Source organism: Podarcis melisellensis (assembly GCF_964234715.1).
Source record: "Podarcis melisellensis genome assembly, chromosome: 2".
NCBI classification, from domain to species: domain Eukaryota; kingdom Metazoa; phylum Chordata; class Lepidosauria; order Squamata; family Lacertidae; genus Podarcis; species Podarcis melisellensis.
In genome coordinates this window covers 33,939,457-33,958,273 of record NC_138529.1, presented here as the reverse complement: position 1 = coordinate 33,958,273, position 18,817 = coordinate 33,939,457, and the positions used below count along the sequence as shown (strand labels likewise).

Sequence of the window (18,817 nt, the reverse complement as noted above, 5' to 3'; positions counted from 1 at the left end):
GGAGTTTGGCGAACAAGCCAAGCCACAGAAGGTGGCTGTTCTGTGAGTAAACTGGGTTATCGAAAGTGAGACTGTGAGGCATGTTCACCTCCCACCCATGTCTGGACACTTGTGGCTAAACTTTTCTGCTGTCTCTTCTATACAGCATAATGCTGAGCAAAAAACAAAACAAAACACCACTTCATCCCAGGAAGCGTCATAGTTCAGTGGTAGAGCATCTGCTTTGCATTCAGAAAGTCCTAGGTCTGTGTTATGTATGCCGGCGTGGTTGCTCAAGAGTGAACAGGCAAGACCCCCACTGGTCTTTTCAAAGGCTTTATTATCAGTGCAAAAACATTCACAGTGCAGGCCGTTTCAATTCCATGTCTTGCTCAGTCACTAGCAGAATCTGGGAGTGGGCAGTCCTTAAACTTTCCCCAGCAGAGTAGTATCTTGACCCCCATCCTACGCCTCCCCTCTCTGCGCGTAAACCTACTGCGCAGAGAGGGCGTGGGCAAAGGGGGACCTGCCTCTCCCCCCCCCCCCCGCTTTGCTCCTTCTCGGTGCTGTGGCTCTCCCTTGCATCCTCCGAGCGCTGCATCCCTTCCCCACTGGAGGCGTGGCTTCCCTCCTCCAGGGAGGAAGTGCTGCTTCTCACAATCTTTGGAGGCTCCCTGTAATCCAACGGCCCTTCCACCTCTCGCTTCTGAGCTGATGGCAGTTCCCTGACAGTCTGACTCAGCATAAGGGAGTTTTCTGTGTCCTACCCCCTCTCTGTGGGTTAAACCACAGAGCCTAGGACTTGCCGATCAGAAGGTTGGCAGTTCGAATCCCCGCGACAGGGTGAGCTCCCGTTGCTGGGTCCCAGCTCCTGCCAACTAAGCAATTTGAAAGCACGTCAAAGTGCAAGTAGATAAATAGGTACCGCTCCGGCGGGAAGGTAAACGGCGTTTCCGTGCTCTGCTCTGGTTCGCCAGAAGCGGCTTAGTCATGCTGGCCACATGACCCGGTAGCTATATGCCGGCTCCCTCGGCCAATAAAGCAAGATGAGCGCCGCAACCCCAGAGTCGGCCATGACTGGACCTAATGGTCAGGGGTCCCTTTACCCTTTACCTTTACCTACCCCATCTCTGAAGATGCCTTAAATCCATTAATCAGTCTACCAGCTCAAGTCCATTATTGTGTACTCTGACTGGCAACACCTTGCCCAGGGTCTCAGAAAGAACTTTCCTGAGAGCCTGGAGAAGTGAGGACTTGAATTTGGGAACATCCCAATGCAAAGCATGAGGCCAGCTACATCAACTTTGAAGTCACCAGCCATCTATTTAAACAGAACTCTCTCTGATCTTCAGGCTGTTGTACATGAAGGAATACAGCTTCCTATCTCCCTTGTTTATCTTTCTAAGAAGGGCAGGGGGGAATAACTTACCCCACTGCTGGAGATGCAGGTCTCATTGCTTGTGGGACACTCACAGCCAGGGCCTTCCCAACCACTTTCACATGCACACTGACCCATGTAGCAGCGCCCCCGATCTGCACAGAGGAAAGGATAGGGTTTCATAGAACTCAGCCTACACTTACATGGCTTATATGCCATAGCTCAAGATTCACATCTTTGGCAAAGTGCCACAATGCCCATAGTTATGTCGGGAGCTTTTGGGGGTTTGTTGTTGTGTTGTTGTTTTTTGTATCTTAGATATTTTGTGCTTTTAAAAATTATGAATGAAATGAAAACGATAAAATGTATTGCAATAAATACAACACCATTTCACGCTGTGGCTGCAGGAGCGTTATAAGGTAGAAACAAATGTTGACGTCAAATAAAGGTCTGTACAGTACAGTAATGTGAAATTAAGGAGGGAAGTCCTAACATTTTTATCTATCGAAGGATCACAATTTTGGGTCAGTCATTAAGTGAGTACTGTTGGAAAACAGCTATACAACAAGGCCATGGAAGATGTATATACAACAGGCGTAGAGAAAATCTGTGTCGTGAAGCATTTAATGGTGTCTTTATCCAAATGTGGTAGAAGTGCAAGCCATTCAGAAGCTTTAAATGACTATAATCAAGACAAAGAATTGGGGAATGTTAAGCTACTGTGTTTTCTACTTGATGGATTCATTAAGTATGCCTCCAACATTTTATAAAGGTTGATGCACAAAGACAACAACATGGTCTTGTTTGCTGCAATAAGAAAGGCCAAGTACTGGAAAGGGAAAGGTGAACCAGATAATCCATAGTATGTTTCTATTCACACTACAGTCCTCCTGACCTAACCACACATACTTGGGACTTAACTTCAGAGTACTTGGCATGCAGACATAGTTTTTAGGAAACCAATAATGCTCAGGTCAACATCAACCTGACCCTGGCTGCAGCCTGACACAGTGAATGCAGGGAATCTGTTTAAAACACAGTATTTTGCCCACTCTGTCACTTGGCTAATCTGTACGGAAATGGATCACGAAAACACCTTTTGTTTTCCCTTCACTTGAGAGTGTAACTGATGCCCTCTAGAGGCTTTCAAAGAGAAGATGACAGATCTATGACCAACCACTAAAGGCTTTTCTTGGCATTAGCTGCACAAGCCTAGGGGGATTCAAAGGCAAAGAATATGAGGAAGGTGTGATAGCCTGCAGAAAAACTCAAACACTATAAAATTTATAACTGGGGCAATAGGTTTGGGGAGGCTCTTCTATTCAGTCATTAACACAATAGTGAATCCTCTATAATCTATGATCTAGTTGTGTGATTTCACAAGCATCTGAGAACGACAGTTTATGGTGCAATGCTAATTGTGCCTGCTAAGACCTATCAGATTCAAGGGAGCTTACTCTCAAGTAAATGGATTCAGGTGTGTAGCCTTAGCCTGCAGCAGAAAGTTGTAACCACCTGAGGGCAGACCTGAAGCCTGGTCACTGCTCCAGAAGGCCTCACTCACCGTTGCAGAGGAATCCGGAACTGCGGGGACACTGCAAATTGTCAAATTCACAAAAGCGGCCCTCAAAACGCTGGGTCCGACCCTCAGAATAGCACTCGCACTGCCCACAGAGGCATTCACCTTGCCCTGAGCAGGGCTCTGTATCCCCTGGTCGTATGCAGGCCGCATCGTCAGTAGAGGAGGTGGTAGAGCAGTTACACGTAGCCCCTCGCCTGTCAAGGAGAAAGGAAGTCAAGACAAAGACTGAGAAAGGCCTCAAAGGTCTGACATCTTGCTTAGAAGGCATGGTGCAAAGAAATGATAATAATTGGTCACAGCTCAACCTTTCTTTGCCATGAAGTGACTATTGAGAGGTGAACGTGTGGCTTAGAGAAAAGCAGACAGCATGAGTCCAACATATATTTGAGTCTAAAAATTTCCTGCCTCCTATTTGTAGTTGATTTGGAACATAACATTGAACCATGGTTACCATTAACCAAGATTTATAAAACAACAATAAACCAGTAGTTTATTGTCCAGTAGTTTGGAGGATGAATTGTTTGGGTTAGGTTGCTGGTCCCACAGATTTCTTATTTATATATTGCTGCTACACTGCTGCATTTTATTGATATCTGATGTTTTTGTGTTTTATTTTATACAGTTGTCCTTATGCTTGTTATTCAAAGCTGCACTGTGTTCCAGATTGGAGGAAGGGCAGGGTACAAATCAATCAATCAACCAACCAACCAACCAACCAACCAACCAACCAACCAACTGATATTTTCTGCTGAAGGAAACAGAAAACACACACCCCACTTAATAAAAAATAAGGATGAGGTATTTACCAGCCTGCATTGCAAACACACTCTCCACAGGCGAAGTTCCCCCTGAAATTGCACCTAGGTGATAGGACTTCCTGTTGCTGCAAAGTACAAGAGAAGAGATGTTACTGAACTTTATTCTAGGGGATCAGATTTAGTCACATGTCCTTCAGAGAAAAAAATAATGGTAGCCTCTACTTTTGCTTCTATATACAAACTTAAAGAGCTCATACAAGAGTCAGGCTTCCTATAACATTAATATCTAGAGCCATTCTTGGGGTAGGACAACCAAAGAGGAGAACAAAAAAGTACCAGTTCACAGGGGCAGGCGTCGCAAATGACTGAGGCTGCTACTTCCACGTTGTTACCGAAAGAGGAGGGCTTAATGTGGAAAACGCCATCCCGATCTTTCTCCGGGAGACTGCAGACATGCTTGTCGCCCACTTGCTCATGAGCTTTCACACGTACTTTGAATCTGCCCTAGATGGAAGAGAGAAGTCCTGTTCATTTGCTGGATTGATCCAAAGAGAGAAAGACAAGAGAGATATGCCACTTTAAACAGCAACCTGGAAGGTGAACGGCTAGGCACAAGGCTGAAGACGTAGAAACAAGGAAACGGATATTGCTAACTTGCTTCCAAGATAGATAAGAAGTGTATGTTCCCGATGCTGCACCACACTGGCTGGCAGCATCCCCCTCCCCCATGTACAGCTGGGTGGGATGGAGATACAACCAGAAAACCTACACGACGTGGTGGTGGTCTGGGATATGGGGCTCTGCTCTTCCTGTCCTGAACAGTTATTGTTAATGGCTGCTTCCAGATGGTGCTACCTAATCATTGCTCTCAAGTTCTGAACTAAAAGTGAATTGCAATTGACTTTCCACACTAGTAGGAGTATTGCGCTTCTGTGTGAGTCTTACTTTGTCCTGCCCATCCTATCAGGTGTGACGTAGCCATTTGAAGGTCAGCAACACACATTCGCTATTCATTCATTCAGTTTATATCCTGCCCTTCCTCCGGAGGGAAACCAGGGCAGCTTGTGGTGAGCGGCTTTTTCTTTAACCCTGTTTTCAAAATCAATCTTTTTATTAGCAGTAAAACACTTTCCTGACTTTTTTTCTGAAATGGAGGAATAACTCTTAATACAGTCATGCTATGTTGCTGCTGCTGCTGCTGCTTGTCTTACAGTGCTATAACAGTATAATGCAATTTCTATTCTGAACTTAAAAATGGAAAGCGTAATGCTGGTGGTCAACAAAAGAGGTTTAAAGACTCTCTCAAGACAAATCTTTAAAAATGAAGTATAAACACCGACAAGTGGGAAAAACTGGCCTGTGAGCACTCCAACTGGAGAACAGCCTTTACAAAAGGTGTCGTGAACTTTGCAGACGCTCAAACTCATGAAAGAGAGAAACGTGCTAAGAGGAAGGTACATTTGCCAAACCCTAACCATGATCAACTCGCACCCGAAAACCTATGTCCCTGATGTGGAAGGATATGTGGATCCAGAATTGGCCTCCACAGTCACATATGGACTCATTGTGAAGACTGTGTTCATGGAAGACAATCTTACTCGGCTATGAGTGATTGTCAAAGAAGCAGCAGCAACAACACGTTTTTAGCAACCTGGTTAATGAGTGTTACCAGAAAGGGATGGATGGATAGATATCATCATGACATTATAACATTGTACAGCTATACTTCTTTATTTAAAAAAAGGAAAGTATTTTAGTGCTAATTAAAAGTTTGATTTAATAAAACACACATAAATGGGGTCCTAAAATGGCAGCAACCACTTATGATGAAAACATGTTGAATATGTGTTTCATCCATGTCAAAACGCCACCATTTTCAAACAATTAGCAGCTCCAAAGCCATTTGTATCTATGGAGACTGCTCTACTCTTCCATTCTTTTGGAAATAATTGGACTCAGTGCCATCATCTGAATGCCCAGGTCAGGGATGGTGCATCGCATTTTGCCATTTGAGGCAAAACAGGAAGTGCTGCCATGCTCTGCTGCTGCCGCCACCAACACTGCCATATTTGCTGCTCCTTACACCTGCTCTACCCACCCTACCACTGCTGCTACTGGCAGAGAAGCAGTGCTGGCATCAGAACGGCTTTCATGTGAGTTCTTGCCAATTTTGGGGGAGATCACGCTTAAAATCGGTGCCAATGCTGTCACTTTACCACTAGGCTGGGCCGGCCCTGGCCCTGTCAAGAGTGAGTGAATGAGGAAGACAGAAATACAAAGGGGAGGTAGGCCTTACCACTTCACCACGGACAATATTGAATGAGCCAGACTCTGTCTTTTCATACATCTCAGATGTTATTTCTGTTTTCATGGCTTTTGGGGTTCCAAAAGCTCGAATGTCCATCTTGGAACTAATACGCTGGGAAAGGCAGGGAGGGAATAAATTAATAAAACTGAAGCATACCAAATTCAGAGGTTCCCCCTAGATTATAATAATAGGATTTGCACATTATAACGTCCAACCATGTCCACAGAGGATGGCTCTATTAATTTGCTCCTTGAGTTGTATTGTCACCGCAAAATTCAGTGAAGTACAAATGTCAAAGGCTAGCTGTGTTTTGGTTCACATATTGATTTAAGAAGTGAAAATTATGCAGCTTCTCATTAAAATGCACACAAAATTGAATTTCTTTTCCATTCCTAGATAGGACAGATTCCTGATGTTGCCTCTTACATTGTAAGCCGTACGAATCAAGTCCACAATATTAGAGGAATCTTCTTGCAGCCTCCCAATTTCAGAAATTGGGAAATATGTGTGCAGTTTCTATTAAAAAAGAAAAAGCAGTGAATTAGTTAAATATTTAAGTTCTGTTACAACCTTAAATGGACAACAGAGAAAGCAACATAGTTAAGTACCTTGTTATACACAGTAACTGAGCATATACCTTTATCTTACTATTGTAGTTGAATTTTTGCTGCTGAGAAACACTAGACACAGGTCACAACAACAAAGCAAATATTAGCTGTGGTGTTTTCCCATTGATTTCAACAGGATGTAGTTATGATTAATTTTCACTGTGTTGGGTCTCTACAATGGAATGTGCATTTCAAAGACAGTAGCAAAACCTCTTGTTGTGAAGGGATGGTTCTATCCTGTACCCATTCTAACCCATCTCAAAGAGGCCATTCTGATTAATGGCCTCCCTAGCTGATATTAATGAACAGGTGGAGAAAAGGGGCTTTGTGGGCAGAGGCTAGTTGTTTGGGATAGGACATGAAAGGCTTTATCAGTCACCACCAGTACAGTGAAGCGAGCATGGAAGCTAGTATGCAGCCAGTGCAACTGTCATAATACCAACTGAAGATGCTACCCACACTGGCCAATGCACTCTTTTAGCTGCAGCATCTTAGCAATTATCCTGGGGAGCCTCATGCCAGTAAGTCAAGCCAACACTCAGTGAAGTCCAATGAAGGTTAAGAATCTTAGGGCCAAAGCACACATTATGCCATGAGGATCCAGGACTGCTCTTCCATTGGTCTTTTAAACAGACACACAGCAATATATGCATGTGCTAATTTAATTAGGAAAGTGGTGTGAAGGCTGGGACATTAAACCCTATCCCCTGCCCAACACCCTCAAGCTGTGAGTTGCTTTTCAAGAGGAAAACACAAATCTGTATCACGCATCTGAAATTTCCCCCCATGGAACAAATAGCAGCTTAGCAGGAGCTTTAGACTGGGAACATGGCCTGGAAGGAAGGAGTTAAAATACTCTCATTCTCTGTGCATCTTTAATTGAAAAATATTTAAATTATCCATGGCACAGAGAAAGTGGATAGAGAAAAAAATATTCTTAGGGCCAAGCTAACTGTAATGTTAATTGCATAAATGCAATTAATGTACCTGCTTTTTATTACGGAAACTGTAGCCGAGGAGGAGCCTGAGCAGCCTCAAGAGCATGGGGGCTGGGGAGAAAGGGAAAGTTTAACTCTTTCTGTTCTGGCCACAATCCTCAAAACCATCTCTTGGAAACTGCAATGTGCATTTCAGTGGGACCAATGGGAACTTGCTTTGAAATGAAAACAGCAGCTTTGGAGAGGCCATTTTTGCCAGGATCATGGCAGGAAGAGAAATATTTAAATCCTCCCCTCTCCATCCTCATAGCCTTCCCCAGGACTGCTATTCTCATAACAATCAGCATGCAAGTTAATTTCCTTTGCAAAGTTGACATGTCTAGTTTGGCCCTCAAACCTCTATCCTTCTAGGACTTAGATTTAAGATAAAGCATTTGTTCACTCTAATGCGGGGGTGGGGAAACTTAAAGCCCCTTCAGATGTTGCTGAACTATAACTCCCATCAGCCCTAGCAACGAGCAATCGTGGTCAATGGTTAGGGATCATGGAGTTATAGTTTAGGAACTTCTGGGAGGAGCAACTTCTGGGGAGGCGCTAATGTTCTCCACACCTGCTCTGTTGCCTTTTTGCCCTGCAGGTTAGCTTCTTGGAAACATCTGGCTGATCACTGAAGGAAACATGATGCTAGCTTAAGGTTACCAATTTTTTTTCAATGAATCTAGGGACACTTTTCAACTTCAATGGATTTTGTATGGGGACTGATTTGTAAATCCGGGGACTGTCCCCGGGAAATGGGGACATCTGGTAACCTTATGCTAGCTAAGATGGCCCTTAGGTCTGATCCAGTAGGGCTTGTTCTATATTCTTCAAATAAAACTTATCAGATAATCAGTCATGGATTTATTGGAGTAACATGTAGCTTGGTCCATTTGCGGATGGAAATCTGTTGTGTGAAATAAAAGAGATCTTGGTCTGATTCCTGACTGAGATTATCCAACTAACCACTGGGTGTCCCCACTGGATTACAAAAATAGATTGCACAGCTGCTTTGAAATAGGTTATGTTCTTGTTTCTGCTGTTACCAAGTTGTTGGGTGAGAAATATGCAGTACCTGAAGGTAATCTGATTCCTACACCTGTGTCGCATTACCCATATATTCCTATGGGAATATATTGTAGTGTTTCACAGAGAAGAAAGTGAACAGCAGAATAACATTTTTAGGATGAGGAACATATAAAAGAAAACACTAGATGCATATATTTGGACATATATTAGAGAAGATGGTGAAAACCCACAATATCTCCGCTTCAATGTGGAAACTAAGGAGATGATGAAAAAATGAAAAAAGCTCGTCTGCTGAAGCTCTCTTGGATAACTTTCAAAGTGTATTTCCCAAACAACAATGAGTGATGGCCTCCTTTCCCTAGTCAGATCATGTAGCCCTTTTGCTGCTGGAGGAGGAGAGCAGAGCTTTTTGTCCAGCAGTAAATGCCTAAACTGGCTTCCTTGTAAGGTCATTGTCTGCAGGCAATGGTGGCCAGTGTCAACTGCCAGTGGCTTAAAAACACACCTCTTGGTTTCTCCTCCGACACCATCCAAGCACCCAACACCCACTGTCTTCCCAATGTCATTTTTACCTCATAGTAATCATAAGAGTGGTTGGTGACAGCAAATATGGGGATGATGTTGCTCTGCCTCAGCAGTTTCACAAGTGCGGGTACGGAGGGGTAATCCTGCTTTGTGTCAAAGGTGTAACTTCCTGTCCTGTTCAGGTGGCAGTATCCATCGTTCCTCCTCATAATTCCTGCAAGGACATTGGCACCGTCAGCTTCATAATGGAAGGCGGACTCAGTGGAGAACACCAGGAGGTGAGTACTGTCTTCCCGCCAGCCAATCTGGTCCTGTGGGCAAAGAGAAAAACAAAAGGGTGTAGATTCAACATTGTGGAGGGATTTAATTTACTCAGAGAGATGAAGCAGGTTCCCCAGAAACAGGTTGAGGAGAGTGCTGTGGCCATTCACACCATGGCAGAAGTTTCTGTGGCAACCCCTTCTCTAGCTACATCAATAAAGCTTGCAGCCACTGGGTGTCACTTTCAACTGCAGACCAGTCCAAGGTTAGCTGAGAGGTCTGGAAACTTCATCCATTGTTTTTGTGATGATGTTGACAGTGTCTGGTCACTTCTCTCTTATCTTGTCTCCTCAGCTCTTATCTCTTAACTATTGACAAGGTATAGCTCCCTGAATTCACCATGTTTTCTGCTTCCATTCTAAGGCACTTTTGGTATTTATTTATTTTTAACCTTCATATGTCTTTCAGCTGCTAATCAAACCATTATCTCCATCCTTATGCATACAACACATTTCTCACAAGTTTGTACCTAAAGTGGGTTACAACACAATAGCTGTTGAAAAACAATAACCATAGTACATAATTAAAACACCATTTACACTAAAGTAACAATTCAATTGTAATTATTATTTAATAACAATTATTAACAATTATTTAATAATTATCATTGTTAAGCAATAATTAACCATTTTTTAAATTATATCTTCAAAACATTTCCAGAAAATTAAACATAAAATACACCCAGAATCCCAGGTGTATAACCTGATATCTGTTACACCTGGGAGGGACTTATTCAGTCTGCATTCTCTATCCTGGAAAAAGAGTCTACAAGCTGACCTCATGGCTACTTCATCAGTCTAATTTTTATAAGTTTTGGTTTTTCATTTTTCCTCACTCATCTCTCACTGCCTGCTTGATGAAAAGTTCTAGAGAACCCGCCACACTGTTGTGGGTCCCAATAAAGCTCCAGCTGAACTACAAATTTTGGAGTTTATTTAAATTGTAATGTTGTAACTCCAGCTATGGCTTGATAACAGCTAGTCCATTCTAAAACTCAACCAGGTTCTAGCAAGACACAAGCTTTACCATGTGCTGATAATTAAAGCAAAGCTTTGGCCTAAATATTCTCATTGATCTCACAGTTTGATGAGGCGCTAAGAAGGCCGATATCCATCTTACACTCAGTTAATTGCTTTATCTATCTATGCCTTCTTCAGCGACCTCTTGGCTCACCTTGCAAACAGCTGTTTGTAATATGGCATCAAATCCACCTTCTGGGGCATCCAAGTTCCCTGATATTTGCTCCATCATTAACTCTTGGCTGAATTTATTGATATCATGGGTTAGGCGGATGACATTCTTAAAGGAGAAGGGTGGGTCAGCACCAGTCCAAGGCTCACGGAGTCTGAATGTAAAAAGAACAGCAAAGGCTTTATAATCAACGACCAGCAAGTTGATATCAGAAACACCTCCTCTGTATCTTATAGGGAAAGACCTCAGTCATCTGCCATACAGTTTAATAAAATTAATTATAGAAGAACAGTCATGTGTTGTGATCTGAAACAGCAAAAAAAAAACCAAAAACAAAATAAAGATTAACAAATGAGTTGTGACCAAAATGTTCTTAGGCATAAGTTGATTTCATCAGATGCAGAAAGACTGTTTTCCTTCGTTTTGGAGGAAAGATGGGATATAAATGTAATCCCCCCATTTATATTTGGGGTGCACAACTGTTTTGCAAAAGAAGTTTAAAAATTAATTAACACATATTAAAAACAGATATTAATCAGGAGTCAGTCAACTGACATACACAAGATTCAGTCATGCATGGATATGATGAAGTAAGACAGCACGGTTTGGAGAAGGGGCATAGTCATAGGTATTAGAAACAGGCTAGCTTAAGCTACAAGGCTTATTCACTTTAAAGCTTTCACACCCACCCACTAAAAACAACGAAGAAGATCCTAAATAGTTTATTCACAATATATTTAGGATCCTATGGATCCTAAATAGTTAATTCACAAATGTATCCTCTGGGTGCATCACCTTCACTTACCTCTCAGGCCTCATATCTGTCTGTGGGGCTGAAACTTTATCCACAAACTTGCCAAAGCCAATAGTATAATCACTGGTTAGCTGAGTCAAAAAATTTGCTGGCAGGAAGAAAGTGGGAAAGGAGCAAGTAAGTGAAGATGTCCTGGCACACCTAGATTAAAGCTGCAATCCTAACCATGTCTGCTCAGAAATAAATCCTGTTGAATTAGATGGAGGTTGCTCCCAGGTAAGTGGGGTTAGAATTGCAGCCTTAGTCCTCTGCTTGAAACATACGGTACTTTCCCACAATGTAGTCCAATTACATAATACACTTCCATTGCACATGAGGGCAGCAGGCTAGTTTGGGGGTTCAAAAGAGCTTGTATGCCCACACCTTTGTCCTCCAACAAAGGGGAAAGGATGCCCCACTCCTCAGGATCTGCTGCCTGAGATGGTTGCCTCATTCAGCCTAAAGGTAGGGCCAGCCCTGTCTTTTGCCAAGTGCACTATGACGTTGCAGACCGCTGTTTCCCACAGCTTATAAGTTTTTAATTCTCACCCAGTTGTTGGCCCATTGTTTTAAGGTTGTCCAAGTCATCACGCATGGAATAGGAAAAGTCCATGAGAATGTAGAGGTCCACAGGAGATTCACTGGGCTCAAACACATCCACGTCAAAGGTAGCTTCCTCGCCAGCTCTCAACTTCATTGCTATGTTCTGCGGGGATACTTGTGTTTTCTTCAGAGATGTATCAATCTTAAATTCCTGCCAGAGGAGACACCAATAATCCTCAGAAGATTTAGCAGTCATGTTGCATTTTTCGTTTTAACAAGAGATCAGAGAGGGAGAGAGCTAATTCATGACAAACAAGAGATTAACTAAATTTACAATGCTTCCGTGTGCTGCTCTGGTTCACCAGAAGTGGCTTAGTCATGCTGGCCACATGACCCGGAAGCTGTACGCTGGCTCCCTCGGCCAATAAAGTGAGATGAGTGCTGCAACCCCAGAGTCGGCCACAACTGGACCTAATGTTCAGGGGTGCCTTTACCTTTACCTTTTACCCTATATGTAAAAAAGGTAAAGGTAAAGAACCCCTGGATGGTTAAGTCCAGGCAAAGGTGACTATGAGGTACGGCACTCATTTTGCTTCAGGTTTAGGGAGCCGGCGTCTGTCCACAGACATCTTTCTGGGTCATGTGGCCAGCATGACTAAATTGCTTCTGGTGCAACAGAACACCGTGATGGAAGCCAGAGTGTACAGAAACATCATTTATATGTATGTACAAGGTGTCTGGACCAATTATGTAACCCTCCCCTTAAGCCTATTGACTTAGAAAAAGAAGCTAGGGAGGCTGTCCAAGCAAACTCGGCTTTTGGCAATTCTAGACAGTGATTCAGGTGTGTGGAATTGTTTTATTATGTCTGAAGCCCATCACCTTGCCGACAAAGGTCCATATAGTTAAAGCTATGGTTTTCCCAATAGTGATGTATGGAAGTGAGAGCTGGACCATAAAGAAGGCTGATCGCCAAAGAATTGATGCTTTTGAATTATAGTGCTGGAGGAGACTCTTGAGAGTCCCAGGGACTACAAGAAGATCAAACCTATCCATTCTGAAGGAAATCAGCCCTGAGTGCTTACTGGAAGGACAGATCCTGAAGCTGAGGCTCCAATACTTTGGCCACCTCATGAGAAGAGAAGACTCCCTGGAAAAGACCCTGATGTTGGGAAAGATGGAGGGCACAAGGGGAAGGGGACGACAGAGGATGAGATGGTTGGACAGTGTTCTCGAAGCTACTAACATGAGTTTGACCAAACTGCAAGAGGCAGTGGAAGACAGGAGTGCCTGGCCATGGGGTCACGAAGAATCGGACACAACTAAACCACTAAACAACAACAACAAATCCCATCTTTACATGACTTCCTCTTCACTCACTGATTTTGTTAGCATCTCTCCTTCCATGAAGACTATGCTGGTCTGACTGCAGCCGTATCTTAATAGGTTGTCTTTGAAATCACAGCGGGACTCTTTGAAGTTCTAGGGCAAAAGAATGACACACACATTTAGAAAATACTGTACATGATATTCTCTATTTTTAAGCATTTACCTTACTATCTGCCTCCATGTTAGACTGAGGGTAGAATGTGGTGGTCCCATGAGAAATTCCTACATCTACCTGTAACTGCAAGTTAAGAGAGGTAGGTTTGCAACAGTGTGAAGAGAGCACAGTCGTACCTTGGTTCTCAAAAAGAATGCATTCCAGGAGTCCGTTCGATTCCCGGAACCCTTCAGAAACAAAGACGCGGCTTCTGATTGGCTGCAGGAGCCTCCTGCAGCCAATTGGAAGCTGTGGAAGCTGCGCCAGATGTTTGGCTTCCGAAAATTGTTTGAAAACCGGAACACTCACTTCCAGGTTTCGATCGATCGGGAGCAGATTTGTTCAGGAGCCAAGGTATTTGAGATGCAAGGTATGATTGTAAATCCAAGTTCTTCCTCTCCATCCTTACTCTATATGACACTAACATACCACCTGGCTACAACCTGGAACATCAGAGCTGGAAAGTTCACATCATCTCTCTCACACAGTGCTTTTAAATGGGGGGGGGGCGCAATTCCGCTACCAATCACTGAGGCACTAATCAGCCTTCCCCAACCTTTGATCTTCAAATGTTGTTGGAAGACAATCCACATCAACAAATGTTGTTGGAAGACAATCCACATCAACCTTGATCCTGCTGGCTGGGGATGCTGGACACTGGGGAAGACTACACTCAAGTAATTTACACACATTGTATGAACTAGCCCTGCAACGTAGCCCTGTAGACTAGCAGTTTAGGCTGTAATCCAAAATCATGTGTACTCAGAAATAAGTCCCTCTGAATCTGATAAGGCTTACTCTCGGGTAAAGTGGTTATGATTGCAGCCTTAATGTGTGAATTTAGCCCACAGAAGAGAATTGTGTTTGAAGTGATATGAAACTTCCATTTGCTCATACACACATACAAATTAGTACTTGATGTTGTAGTTATCAGATGATAAGCATGCACATGTCAAGGACTCCTTAGAGTGTGTAGAGCAATAATCTATTTAGAAGTGAGAGGGGTGAAACTAAACGTTATGCATCCCCATCCAAAGGCATGCAGGTACATAAGAGTAGGCAAGGCCATAAGAGTAGAGGCTCAACACACATCACCTGTGTAATCAGGATTGATATTGCCCAGGAATGCAGCACTGGAGGCTGTGAGATTGTGGCCCAAACTCAGGTGAAATTTGGAGCTTTGAGATGTGTATGCATCAAGACAACAATCCAACAGTTATAAAAAGCTCCTACCTCATCACTGCAAAAAGAGCAGTCCTTGCTCACTTGGATACACTCAGTGCAGCTTTTTGCCCTGGAAGCCACACAACGGTTATCTAGGAGACAAGAGCAACAAGTCAGAAACGCAGGAAACCAGACTGGTCTAGCAATGGAGAAAGAAGGGGACTCTGTCCTAGTCCCATTCTGGCTCTCTTCTCATTTCCTTTGCAGGACACACACAGTGTTAGTCAAGAACAAATCTTAGTTACAGCTCGTGGTTTGTTAGCAGTGAGACAAACCATGAGCCCAGGTTCAGATGCAATGCTAAGCCAAACCATGACTTAACTCCAGGTACCATGGAAGCAAGAGAAATGGGAGAGGAATGAGATGGCCAAGATGTTTGCTCCATGCACTTGCAGACTCCCTCATTCACATTTAGCCATAGTTCGGCATAGTATTATATGTGAACTGGGCCAATGTGAAAACTGTTTTTCAGGGCTTTGGTGCAGATAAGAAGAATTTCAAGTGAGAAATGCAATACAAGGAGAATACAGATACCAATTTCACCTGCAGAAATAAGCTTGTTTTGTTTTGCAACTGCGGATCTAAATCATAGGTACCAGCCTTCCCTGTCCTAGTGCCCTTCAGATGTTTTGGATTACAACTGTTGGCCATGCTGATTGGGGATGATGGATTTGGAGTCCAAACCTTATGGAAGGTGTCAGGATGTGGAAGGCTGGGTTCATCCATTACATACAATGCCAAAAATAGACTTTAAGCCACTGCCCTGTACTGTCTGCACCGTCTATTAAGCCCACTATATTTTGTAATTATTCTGGCAAGCAATGAGATATACTATGCCTACTCAGTGTTGCTCAGGAAGACAATAATAGATCTTTCCACCATCTTTCTTGCAGAGCATCAAGACACATCCCACAAAATGGCGCCAATTTGTCTATCTATCAGTGGTTTGAAAACAATAGCACTGTTTGGTGGTAAAGGGATATCTATAATATATGTGGAACTTACTTCTGTTTCCTTGGCTCAAGGTATGAAGCAGTGATAACAGCAACAGCCGAAGCAAAGTCCTTTGTAGTACCTTGTCCATTCTTTTAATTCCTGAAATTCAATAGTCAACAGTCAGTGTCATAATCACCAGCATGAGAGCTAGGCAAGCCTAGTCCCAGCCAATAATTCCCGTGTTCCTGTTCTCTTGTATTCAACTATGTTTTAATCAGAGTAAACCCGTTGAAATTAATGGAACTAACTTAGTCATGTTCATTTATTCTAATGGTTGTGCTCCGAGTTAAACTTAGTTGACTACAGGCAAATTATCTACCTCTGACTACAGGCAAATTATCCATAAATATTTTGGCAACATTCCTAAATAACTTTTTCACATAAACAACGTTTTAACATAAAATTCACTAGCCTAACAAGTCATCTAGCTTAAATGACTTCCAAAAATGTTAGAGACCTTCATGGAGGATAGGTCCGTCTACAGGTAAGCTAGTCACTTAGGCATCACCAGAAAAAGAAGGAATGTATTGACAAAATAGAGGGCAATATAGGACACAGATTTCTATAACATTTGCACAGGACAGTTTCTATGTATAGATGAAGGTTTATTCTGTGCCTTGTTGCTCATGGTTTGTCTGTAGGAGATAAACCACACACTTGGATTTGGATGACGTGCCAAGTCAAACCATGGCTTAGCTCACTGCAGGGAAGCAGCGGTAGGAACAGAGGAGGAGTAAAGTGGCTGCAATCAACTGCAATCTCCTCTCCAGGAGCCTCCATGCTCAAGCATTTGTGTTAAGTCATGGTTTGGCTTAGTGTTACATGTAAACCAGCTCAGTGGGTACCTCTTAGATGCAGGGAACAGACAGCAGCAGAGAGCTGCTGTCTTCATGTCCTGTTTGTGAGCTTCCAAGAAACATCTGGGTAGCCACTTCTGCAAACAGGATGCTGGAGTGGATTGACCTTTGGTCTGATACAGCAGGAGTCATTATGTTCCTTATACATCTTTAGTCTATGATTGTTGCAGGTGTTCAATAATCAAGCAATGTGGGTTCAAAGTGTGTGTGTGGGGGGGAACTCTGGTGGTAAAATCTGTGTTTGACTCACCTCCTTCTCACAATTGATCATGCAAAAGACTAGCCAGATTAATACTACTGGTATGTCTGGAGGCGTCTAGAGAGCATTATTCCCTGCTACAAACACAAGTGACCTGGGAATAACCTGAGACAGTCAGCATGGATATGCGGTTGAAGCAGCATGGAATCTCTTTAAGAGTCTTTAGTCAACAACCACAGGTGTCTGCAAGGCTGTCTTTCATCTAAACTATATACGTGTGTGCCAAATAAGTAGCTCTTCAATTATCTTACCTGCACATATTATGTATGTGTGTGTGTGTGTGTGTGTGTATTCCATAATTTATTATGCTATAAATCCCCCCAAAGCATTGCTTACTTGCGAACCTCTTTTCACAGGTGTGAAGTGCTAGAAACTGGCTTTTCTTTTTAAATGGAATAAAAGGGTGGATTCCAGGCCCAATACAAAATGGTGCACATGGGACAGTAAGACTACAGAATCACGGGGCCTGTTCATATGAATCATACTGTCCATGTGATTATCTCAGACTTGCAAGAAAAGTACTAATATCAGAGTGTCCACATGGAAGTTGTATGGAGGAATGGTTAAGACTTCTGCAGTAGGGATAATACTTTAAAAAGGAGCTGGGGTGGGTTTAAGGTGATTGTGAAGGCCTATGTAGCACCAACACCTGAAGACTACCATAGACAAATAGGGTGCCATATTTCAAAAAATGAAAATCCAGTTGTTGAGCTTTCTTTGCAAAACTTTTTTTTTAAAGTAGTTTTGGAGCTATTTTTAAGGGTTGCCATACGTATGTATTTTCCTCCAGTTTTCAGCAATTTGCATCCGGACACTGTTTCTGACAGCCGAATGTCCGGGAAATTCCATATGGCAGGCCTATAAGAGATTTTGCGATTCTTGCTTTTGCAATTGTTGCTTTGAAGTTCAATTGCTGCTAATATTGCTATTTTACATAATCATTTTGTTTTTAATTTTATCTTTGTTGTTGTTTTTGCTTTAGCTTACTATTCTTATAAACTACTCCAAATTGTAGAAAAGCATCATCAGCCGTTTTGCAAAGAAGTGGTAGGACTTGATTATGAATCAATGTGATTGATTGAGTTTAGGTAAAGGGACCTCTGCCCGTTAGGTCCAGTCGCAGACGACTCTGGGGTTGCGGTGCTCATCTCGCTTTACTGGCCAAGGGAACTGGCGTACAGCTTCCGGGTCATGTGGCCAGCATGACTAAGCCGCTTTTGGCAAACCAGAGCAGAGCACGGAAACGCTGTTTACCTTCCCGCCGGAGCGGTACCTATTTATCTACTTGCACCTTGACATGCATTTGAACTGCTAGGTTGACAGGAGCAGGGACTGAACAATGGGAGCTCACCCCCATTGCGGGGATTCAAACCGCCAACCTTCTGATTGGCAAGCCCTAGGCTCAGTGGTTTAGACCACAGCGCCACCAGCATCCCAATACCAAGAGTTTACTATGTAGTAATTAAAGTAGATTACCTCCCCCGCTCCTGGAATGCTCATATTATACTCTAAGCTCAGTATTGAATGTTGATGAAATATTTTGCTGATGCTCCATGTTTGGTGAGAACCCCATCTGTCTTTGCTCACTTCCATCACAGCTGCTAGACCAAAGAGGCACAGCCAAGTTGGCTTGTAGGAAGCTGGCATGGCTCTAGAAGAGCTAAAAGAAGCTTCAGAAGCAACCCAAAATAAAGTCACTGATAATTCATCCTTTCTGTTGGCTGGCTTCTCTGTAAGCACTTCTCTATTTCTGACACGTCTGTAAGAGTCAGATTATACAATCAGGGGAATCACAGTAAAGCCTTCCTGAACTGTACCACCAAAAAAAAGCATCCTGCTCTTCACACAGAAACGGAGCATGTCAGGGAAAAATGCCACTGCTGAACTCATCTCCTTGACATGCTGTTTTTCTGTGGACAACTTTCATTCGTGCAGGGGTGTGGTATTAA

At 43.0% G+C, this 18,817-nt stretch overlaps 1 protein-coding gene across 5 annotated transcripts in view; it reads right to left on the bottom strand.

Moving 5' to 3' along the window:
• ITGB4 (integrin subunit beta 4) overlaps window positions 1-15,851 on the bottom strand; it is a 46,192-nt gene extending 30,341 nt beyond the window's left edge. For 4 of the 5 annotated variants that reach the window (XM_081899517.1, XM_081899518.1, XM_081899520.1 and 1 more), the window contains exons 1-13: window positions 15,762-15,851; window positions 14,766-14,848; window positions 13,370-13,471; window positions 11,996-12,200; window positions 11,459-11,555; window positions 10,636-10,807; window positions 9,189-9,452; window positions 6,432-6,521; window positions 5,994-6,116; window positions 4,034-4,201; window positions 3,746-3,822; window positions 2,922-3,133; window positions 1,409-1,512 (exon numbers count right to left, since the gene is read on the bottom strand). In XM_081899517.1, the coding sequence (XP_081755643.1) occupies window positions 1,409-1,512; window positions 2,922-3,133; window positions 3,746-3,822; window positions 4,034-4,201; window positions 5,994-6,116; window positions 6,432-6,521; window positions 9,189-9,452; window positions 10,636-10,807; window positions 11,459-11,555; window positions 11,996-12,200; window positions 13,370-13,471; window positions 14,766-14,848; window positions 15,762-15,840 (1,776 nt within the window). In that variant the 5' untranslated portion in view covers window positions 15,841-15,851. The remainder of the gene's footprint in view (window positions 1-1,408; window positions 1,513-2,921; window positions 3,134-3,745; window positions 3,823-4,033; window positions 4,202-5,993; window positions 6,117-6,431; window positions 6,522-9,188; window positions 9,453-10,635; window positions 10,808-11,458; window positions 11,556-11,995; window positions 12,201-13,369; window positions 13,472-14,765; window positions 14,849-15,761) is intronic. The other variant, XM_081899521.1, reaches the window with a different exon arrangement.
• Between the last annotated feature and the right edge of the window lie 2,966 nt (window positions 15,852-18,817).